The 10,438-nt window shown below is 34.2% G+C and overlaps 1 protein-coding gene across 1 annotated transcript; it reads right to left on the reverse strand.

The window, feature by feature from the left end:
• Window positions 1-424: 424 nt before the first annotated feature.
• Window positions 425-8,207, reverse strand: LOC149544810 (uncharacterized). The gene is made up of 3 exons (XM_089795391.1): window positions 7,981-8,207; window positions 1,149-1,437; window positions 425-1,048 (listed from the first exon to the last, which is right to left on the reverse strand). The coding sequence occupies exons 2-3, from the start codon at window positions 1,428-1,430 to the stop codon at window positions 626-628; spliced, it is 705 nt and encodes a 234-aa protein (XP_089651517.1). The 5' UTR covers window positions 1,431-1,437; window positions 7,981-8,207; the 3' UTR covers window positions 425-625.
• Window positions 8,208-10,438: the final 2,231 nt, after the last annotated feature.

Genomic DNA, 10,438 nt, shown 5'->3' on the forward strand with positions numbered 1-10,438 from the left:
TATACAATTTAACACAAGCCAATGCTTACAATAATAAAAAGTATGTCTACCTTAACATCCCACACCATTCAACACCGCAATTATAACCTATGTGAACATAAAACGATTGTTATTTCTGCCCAGTTTATAGGCTTCAGTAAAAGATTTGATGATATTGTGAGAAATAAGGCGTGCTACCTCTGCTCTGCTCATTTTAAGCTTTAGCATAACCAAACAATATCACTATTAAAATGTATAGTTATCACTAATTAGTGATTAATCAATTAGCTTTTGCTATGACCAATTTGCAATAACAATCATCAATTTACTTTATTACTGCATGCAAAGCATATTTTATCTTCTGATATAATACTGATTTATCATCTCTAAAAGTGATTCAGCTGCCTTAGCCACACGTTACACCTTCCCCTAGAGAATCCATTCATGAGACAAAATTTGCTGGAACTGTTGTATAAATTGTTCCAAAAAATCAAATTTGAACGTATGCTTTGCTCATAAAAGTTACATAGAATAAAAAAATAAAACCAGTGAAACAAACTAATTACCGAAGATGTGCCCATGCTCTCTTCAACAAAAATTATGTTAAATAGGTGAAGAAAGGGGAAGAAAACAATAGTAGGGACTCCTAAAACCTCTCTGCCATTCTTGTGGTCACTGTTCTCAATTTTGAATACACCTTGCCTGCTGGAGATCCTAAAATAAGGCTGCACAAAGCATCTCTAGCAACTTTGATATTTAGGAAAGATCCCAAAATATGAATTCTAGAATCAGCAATCACAATTCTAGTCCTCGTTGAATTCTCAATCGCAAACTTTGTCCTTCCACCTTTCCCAGTTAACCTGCCAATCGCTCGAGAAAGATGCTCTCCACGGAGTGTTTTAACATCCTTGATCTCAAAGGATTCTACATAAAGGTCATCCAACCTCAAAAGTGCAATGGCATCAGGTACATCAAAACCAAGCATATATGCATGCACAAAGTCGGCACATTTCTGGAGGTTACTGATTTCTGGGGTGTCTGGGCGTGTCTTTAGTTCAACTCTACGGGCCTGAATCAGAATCAAGGATATCAATGGAAGGAAATGCTACATAAAAGTCACGAGTAAAATAGAAAGAGTTGCTTCAAGGAAAATGGGCAAAAAACGGTACCTTGATATTCATCCGAATATCAATCTTCATCTGCTCATAAATAGGAGTGTAAATTTCCATCCAAATTTTTTTCAGAGGTGTAAAACGGTGAGGTGGTACAGATACTTTCCGAAATTCGGGGCGCCCACCAGATCTTTCATAAGCAGTCAACGGTTCAAATTGTGGCTTTGTCGAAAGGTTGTCTGTAGCTCCATTATGGATATCAGCCCTCCCTGAGGTGCCCTTAGAATTCGTTTGCTCAATAACCATAGCTTCTGGCTCATTTGACAATGCTTTATCCATCTTATTGCTGTGTTTAAAAACCCACAAAATTTGACAAAAGCAAATCATATGATCATAAGTTATAACATGGAATTAATAGTTACATTTACAAGATGAGGGTTGCAATCAAATGTTTAGCCAAGTTGTCCATTCGGGTTCAGATATGGGTTCTAGCAATCAGTTCACCAGTATGGCAAAATTTTGAAACAGGGTTTGAGTTTGTTATTACAAAATCATGTCAAATATATAAGTATATATAAACATACATATTATCTAGTCATATGAATAAGATTAGAAATTTATCCATATCATCTTATAAACAAGAAAAGAAGTGTAATCATAGCATCATGATCATACCATCATAGCACCATATACAAGTTTCAATATCAAAATATTGAAATAATAATATTGAATTCATGTATCACTGTTTCAACTTTCAACTATTGAAATTTTATAGTAAAAAGTTTCAATCCTTGCATTCCCCGCAATCAGTGGGTGTGTTTGCACTTTCTATCAGATAGTTAGGACTGACAACATATTAAAAAAATATTATTGAGTTAATATCCCCAATTTGGTAGGTAGTTTGACAAGATAGAAGTAGCATAAATGGTTGTGTTTGTAGTTTCTATCGGATATAACAGAAATAAGATGGGCACATGATCAGTTAGTGAGGTCTGGAACAGGACCAGTACTAGGGCCTGGGACCGGCAAACCCAGTAACTTAGATGTAGAGCAGTATGCACCCAGTTTCAAGTTTTTATTATTTTAACTAACATACTGGCTAATGAAAATATTTCCAAGCTCTGTTGCTTTCGCTGACAACATAAAATTTATATGGTACTTGATGCACCTTCTCAGGCCAATTATTGGCAAAAAAATTGGAGCACCCGTCTCAGGCAAGGTAAACTTCTTCTATTGAGAACCCCAAATAACTGGGTTAGCAGGAGTAGTTCTAAACTTCTAATACAGATAATCTTGAATGGCTAACCCTGAATTTAGGTTTTTGCAAAATCAACTACTGCAAGGCAGCCAAAGATAATCCTGTATACACAGCTGTTTTGCAAAATCAACTAATGCAAGGTAGCCAAAGGAAATGTAGGACCCACAGATGGTGATGTTATTAAACCATTATTTTCTCTATCACACACTCTGCGCCCCTATATACACAATATTTATAACTGTTTCTTCTTATGCTTCCACTGATGCTCGTTGTTCTCACTTCCCACAGTTCACTATGCGTCAGATGTCATACAAGTTTCACTTAACCAAATTTATTTTTGATGTTTCTTTCCAGAATTCTTTAGCAATTGAATTTTCTTTACTCTCTGCAATATATGGGTCTTTCACTTGGCCTAATCTTAATCATAAGCTGTCTCAAAATTAAAACAACTGTTTAACATGAGATCTTATTCGAGGAAACTAGCACCTTGTCTTTGGAAGCATTGCCAATGATCCAAATAGTAAGTTACCTAAAGAAGACTATACGTATGGGAGAAACAAATTGGCCTAAGATGATTATGGAAGAAGAGCTAACAAGAAAGAAAATGTAGATGAAACAAAAAAAAAAAATCAGAAATGAAATATGGAGAAAACAGAATGGGTGAAAAAACTTACCATATCAAAGAATTTACATCATGGGAAATCATGAGGAAAAATCCTAAATATGAGCAAACATTAAATGGAAATCAAATATGCTGATAGCCCGACTAAAAACTAGTTCTCATCACTTGAGATCTGAAACAAGTAGGTGAATGATACTCTCAGAAAATGATCACAACAGCCCGAACCATCTTACACCCTGCTCATGATAATATAATGTTGTATGAACTGACGACAGTGACTAATATGTGCCGTTTCATTTCTGGACTCTTCATTGCCTTTAATAATCGTCACTGAGGAGGTGATGCTATATATATATAAACATTCTGAAGAAACTTCAACAGACACATATGTCTACACACATGTAGCAGCAATATTAATGAAAAAATGCTTCACACAGTAGTCCACAATATGAATCGATGCCTTCACTTCCACAACAAGAATTACAAGCAGTAAGAGTCCTTGTCAGAAAATTGAGCACAATCAACACATGAATATACAACATGATGTGCCTCTGCAGAACAGCCTACGACAGCAAGAAACACACAGAAAATGAATTGATCTCTATCGCAGCTGCAATCCTTAACAATTGAAGGGTTTTGCCTTGTTCTTTGATCCCAAAGGCCGCTTTGGTCTCATGGACATTCATTCATTCATACTGTTTTAAATTAACTGATCTCCTTGTTAACATTTAAGGTAGCTGCAAGAGAGCTCCTTCATACATGCTCATGCCATGTCCGTGTTATGCTATTTTGTCTTTATCATGAACTCAAGACGCTCATCCTTGTTTGTTTGCGGGAGCTGCTTCCTTCGTGTTTTTATGTTTAACCATTGTTGATTATAGCTAGTTCAGATCCTAGCTGGATTAGCTCATCGGGCCCTTTTATCAATCAATTACATTGTATATCGCCTTGTGTAACGAGCTGAAAGATAAATTTAATTTGTAAAACTTATCGACACCAAAGAAGGCCTACTTGGCTGGAGACAAAGTTAAAATTGAAATTGTAAAATATTGGCGCCAAAAAGGACCGAATGGGTAATTAAAATTGTAAAGCTCTCATATATATATATATATATATATGAGGCTTGTTATTGTAAACATTATACATGAAAAATATCTGTATTATATACTCCTGGCAGCGAATTCAAAGGTAGCAGTGATTATAATATACCTGCGAACAACACTCAGATTAGGGCTGTGAATCATAACAGTAAATTATCAGGTCAGATCTGGCCACACATCCATTCAAATATATTATTCTTCTGAAGTCTAGATTTAATTAAGCAGTGGCGATACATCCTTATTTGGCGATATCTAAGATTTGCTTCATTGATCAGTGATCTTCAGCAAATCAATAACTGTGTGATATGTAAATTGATTGATAAAAGGGCAATAATAGATGATCTAATTTGGTGCTGGGTTTTCCCCTCCAATTCAGAGGTTTTCCCATGGTAATCGTGTTGTTTTCTTAAGCTTCTCTCTGTTTTTTTAATTTACTGTTACTTCTGATCACTAAAATTAACAACCTTATCAGCATAACATGGCTCAGTATATTGGATGACTAGGCATCGTGCATGGACATCATGAGTGTTGTCGGTCACTGTTATGAGCTACTGCCAAGTCTATGAGGCTTTCATCAATAATACGTAACTGCTGTGTTTGACCTTTTTCAAATAAAGACTCTTCAGCTATCTTGAAAGGATACAAGATGCATGATTGATAGTTGTTATTTATTGATGGCATTCATTATTGTAACAGGACTCCATGTACTCTACCACTCAAGTCTTCCACATTTTGGAGCCTCCTGATTGAAAAAGGCTCGATGAAGTTTATCATGCTGAATGGATCCTTTTTTGGCAGCTGTGTGTGTAGATGGGTGTCAGGCTTCTCATATAACAGCATTGTTATTTTCTCTGTGATATATATGAGATTGATTTACAGTTGGTGATTTTTGTAGTGATTTTTGTGGTGTAATAGAAAGACTCTGAAGGTGATATTGAAACTGTAATTGATTAGTGTGTGTCCAATCTGTTTAAAGAGCTATATGCTTATTCTGTGTATCACTTCTATTGTGTGAAGTGTTAATGATATTAGAGATTGTGGTATTTCTAAAGTAAAAGGAGGCAGGCTTATTGATTGACTGTTGAGAGCCTCATTCATAAGTAAGATATTTTGTATTGATTTAACTATTTGAGGACATACAATAAAGGATCTATTTTTTGAGTATGGCTGTGTTTTTCCCTCGAGTAGGAGGGTTTTCCCAGGGTAAATCTCTGTGTCATTTATTCGTATGCTTTTCTAGTTTTCTATATATTGCATTCATATTATTCTGGTTCAAAACATTAATACTCCTAACAGTTGCTTTTTCTGTAAATGAGTCTTTGTTTCATTTATTGGAGGTGCCAAATATGGTTCTTAACCTGTAATAACTTTTTGCTGCCTTTTAAAACCTGGAGACTTAAAACCCTAGGTCCCAAAAGTCAGCTTTGTCCATTTGAGAACACCTAGATTATAACCACTTATTCCTCGTTATTTCTGAAAATTCTGACCTGGTTTGGGAATCATAACTTTGTAAGCATCTTCTATGGGTTATCGTGGTTCCTTGATATTTCAGCATTTTTATCATATCTGCATGCAATAGCTCTACCTGTATAAAACTGTGAATTCTATGAAAGAGAAAACTTGTCCACTCAAACTGAAATGCCCTTTAAACTTCTTACATACATTCTCTTGTTCCTCGTACGCATTTTCAAGGTTTATAAGTATGTTGATTCCTACGTTAATTAAAACCTTGCTTACTGAAAAAACATAATCAACCATTTTGGTCAAAGGACTAGTGGGGTAATTGTTCTTGACTGAATTTAGCAGGTAGTCACATCAGTACATATTCTGGTTTATTTAATAACAACATAAATTTTTAAAACCTCTGAATGATGTTCAGCTGAGCAATGTTTTTTTAATGATGTCGCAACTTAAATGCTTTAAGGTATTACTTTGCTTCCACGTTACTATTCTTTATTCAATGTTTTTGCCCCTCCAAAATCCATTGCTCTCACAACTGCTCAGCTTGAACACAACTACACTTGACAGACTTCATGCTATGGTTATCACTTTTCAGTTAATCCAACTTTTGGTTTTAGTGCTTCACTTGCTCTTAACCTCTGGCTTTTTTCACTGATCTTCACACAGGCACTTTTCTGCTAATGTGTTTTGACCTTTTCAGGCATTCTAATATGGTTCTTAGCCTGTATTGACTTATTACTCTGTAGCATCTACCCACATCTAATACTAGCTTGTGTTTTCTTTAGTTTCCTTTCTGGCTGAGCTTAAATGAATCAGATGTTCTATCTAAAATGTATAAAATTATCAGCAAGGAATTTTTTTGAAATGTTAGACTTGACATTGATAACGTACTCATTTGACTCTTCCAAAGATAATCAATGCAGGTGATCACTAGGATCTTGTAAACTTCAACAACAGCAAAATTTGCCCAAGTATAATGCAAATAATGTACTAAAATATCCTTTATTAATTCATAATATTATAATTATTAATTATATTAATATAATATATTGAATTTTTTTAAATATTATATTAATATAGCATTTAAAAATCACTTTCAACATCTGACAATAGCGTATTATGTGACACTGTTACAAATTTTGGCTATATTCTCAAATGTTGGTGTTGAGACTTAGTAGGCCTCTGGTAATAATTTGACTGCATTGTTTGGTCAGTAGTGAAATGAATATACATGAATAATAGCTGGCTAGCATTTTCCCTGTCAAGCCACTCGGGAAGTAGAAGCTGGAGATTATGGGGATCTCCTCATAACTCCCCAGCACAGTCAACTTCCAGTAGCTTCTGTATTTTGCATGCTTTATCTAAGATGCCTTCTTCAACTATCACGGCTATGGAGAAGATGGAGGGGTATCATCTTACACTACTATGTCCTTAAGATGTCTTCTTCAACCGTCACAGCTTTGGAGAAAATGGAGGGAGCTTATCTTACAGTACTATGCCCTTGAGGTCAGATAAATTCTCTGTATCATGGATGTCGTCAACAGATCCTAAGCATAAGGTAAGTGTAGTTAACCAATTCTTGTCTGAGCTACATGCTAATAAGAGTTATCAGTGAGTGCTTCAAGTCAGTCATATTAACATTATGCATTATTTAATACATACATATCTTTTTTAAATCTTTTCATACTGTTATTTGGAATGATTTGAAGCCACTTGGACTTCAAGCAGCAAGCCTTCAATCAATAAAACATGATGGGCATAGAGAGAAAACCACACATTTATCATGTGTCGAATATTTGATGATATTTTCTACTTGAGTTTGTGACTGGCTGGATATTGAAAAGAAAGAATTATCTGATCGCGTGTGAATTCCGAAAAAAACTTACTGAACCTGATAGGCTGTCGACGATGCCGATATGAAAAAGGGTCATAGTTTGGAGGGCAAATTTATAAGAAACCCGCCCACAACAGAACATTTTTTAAAAAGAGACTTAAAATAATAGCTCCGTACAGCTGCTGCTTAAATATATTCACAATAAACGAGAAAACCGATTAAAAGACGTTGGGGTTTTAGGGCTACTAGGATCTTTGAGCTCAAGGGCAGATTTTCGTGGCATTTTAAATGAAAATATTGGTTTCATGTAAATAATCGTTCTCAGACATACAATGAGGGAATGTTTCAACTGCCTGAAAGTTGCTTGCGACTATTTTTGAATTACATTGTGTGCTAGTATTTTTCATCGACAATTAAACTGGCATATAGTCTAAACAGTCTTTCGTAACTTCATCTATCGTAACAATTTTATGAGACAACTTTCTGGAAAAAAAATACATTCTTTTGAAAGATAACAGATTTCTTTTAGAATTTTAAAAAGGAAAAAAAAACTGAAAAATATTCGGCCACCTACAGATTTGGAAAAATCGCTAAAACCATGGCAAGCCTCTTACCTCAAGATTCCGTACAAATTGTGTCGCTGATGAGAAATAAGGGCAGAGTTTGCAGGAAAAAATCACGAATCCCTACCGATCTCCCTGCTGCTCTGCTTCGAACTATTCACAGTAAACGAATCGTCGACCTAAAAACATCTGGGTTTTTTAGGTGTATAGGGCGTAAACGAATAGTCGATAGGAAATTTTCGGAGTTTTAGGTCTACTGGTACAATAAAAAGCGAGTTGTTTTTTATTTCAGGATATTGGCTTTATTTCCTTGGAAGGAAATTGACCTTAATTTTTCGATTTCCGTTTTTATTTTAGAAATTAATCTAATTTATTATTATTTGCATTCTTGTTAGAGATTCCAAAATAGCTTTGGAGTAGGATAAGCACAAATATCAAAAGTTACTATGGGTGAGAACTTTTCCCAATTAGGAAAATTGGTGGCTAGTAAGAAAATTATACCAATTTTCTCCTAATCTAATTTATAGGGTCTATTATTGTTTTCCTCATAGTTCGCTTTGATTTTTAAATAGATATGAATGAAAGGTTGGTGATAAACAAAAAATTCTTTGTATTTATGCTTGTTAGTCCTACTACCCTAGGCGGGGACTAATGTTTTCACCTAACTTTAGCATTATTTCATGTCTCAATTTTCGGGTAAACTTGAAATTAATCCCACACAAATATACATTGTTAACAATTTTTTGTTGAAAATTATTTTGTTGTCCAAATTAGCAGCATTATGATGGTGGGCATCAATTTTCTAGGTAGTCTTTTACTTTCACTTGACATAAAATTTACCCAAAAATAGCTTCCATAGTTAGGGGCAAGTTTACATGTTTCCTGCATAGTGTTTGTACGTGGCTTTTGTGGCTTTTGCATGTTGGTATTGTGTTGACTACTCTATGGCTTGTTAAGATTGGTATTGCCAGTTATAGGTTTCCTTATTACAGCAGGTCATCCCCATTTTCCCATTTTGGATGCAACTTTAAACTTTGCTTGGGTTTCCAATTTCAGATCAACAGTATGGCTTTCTAATTCCTCAACAAGATTTTGTTTGCATTTGTTTCTTTATCAATAAATGGTGAATAGGAATCATATGTTGTTCGCGTATCTCTGTCATTCTCACTGCGAATTTCTATATAACTTTTTACCCTACAAGGGTGTGCGTTATTCGTTAAAATAAATAGAGCAAAGTGTGTAATGCCTACCCCTAGTTGACTTTTTTGTCGTATTGCCAAATTCTTTTAGGCTAGTTTTATGATTAGCGATACTTGGTTACCAAATTTGATTTAATGTATTTCATATTCGGTTGATATATGTTTTGAGTTACTTAGATGTTTCATGTGTTTATGTTTATCCTTTTGGTGATGTTACATGTATGTTTACATAGTGATTTCAGTCATTTCATGATGTTAGTTAGATGAATCGTTTATATGTAGTTTCTATGATTTACTTACCCCATACTTGCATGTGTATGGTGTACTTGTATGTTTTACTTAATGATTGACATTTCTGATGTGGTTGAGGGAGGGAGTTGTAGTCACTTGCTCTTCGGGATCTACACAATGCACCACTTTTTGCCATTTCCTATTTAGTTTTGATTATGTGTGTACATACATGCTCAGATTTTATGCAGATTGTAGGTACCACGCATCGACTTCCCTAAATTTTCTGGATGAGCATGCCCCATTGTAGTATCTCAATGGTAAAAGAGGGGAGATAATTCTTTAGTCCAAATCCTAACCTAAGCCAATTTTCCTAAAACGTAGGACAAATATCTAAGTTGTTTACCCTTCCAAATTCGTCAAGTGACGTGAATTTGTGATTTTGACCATGGAGTTTGAATCTGTGTTTTGTCTTTCAGTTAGGTTTTTGTATTTAGTTTTGTGGGTCTGTTATGATTATCAGTTATAATTAAATCAAATTAAAAGGTAATTCAATGATTTAGTTTAATGAAAATTTTATAAAGAAAATTTAATATTTAATTAATTGAGAAATTAATTAAATAAAATAATTAGATGTAAAAGATTTGATTAAAGTTCTCATGTTGGCCTAATTATATTTATTTAATTTAATTATTATTATTTAGGAGTTTCATTTTCTAATAAACTCTAAATATTATTAGTAGTTAGATTAATAAATATTTTATTAATAATGTCTTGTGAAAAAATAAAAGAAAGAAAGGAATTGATTTAATAAATTTTATTTTAACTAAAATGCAAAAGTTTGTGCATGAAATCAAACTATAATAAAATAATAAAGGAAAAAGGATTTCACGTGATTGAAAAATCAAAGCCCTAATTTGTGGAAAGCACTTTATTAGGAAATCAGAGCTCATTTCTCAATACCGAGATTTGGAGGAGCCAATTTTCGAGAAGAGGGTTTTCAGAAGAAGGAGAATTGCTTGCGAGCTTTAGGTAGGATCTTGTGGGTTTTGAGCAGTAGTTTTCATTCTTTGATTTCTTTG

The sequence above is a fragment of the Cupressus sempervirens genome, chromosome 8 (assembly GCF_028749045.1).
Source record: "Cupressus sempervirens isolate cs-2001-9-10 chromosome 8, ASM2874904v1, whole genome shotgun sequence".
In the NCBI taxonomy this organism is placed as follows: Eukaryota; Viridiplantae; Streptophyta; class Pinopsida; order Cupressales; family Cupressaceae; genus Cupressus; species Cupressus sempervirens.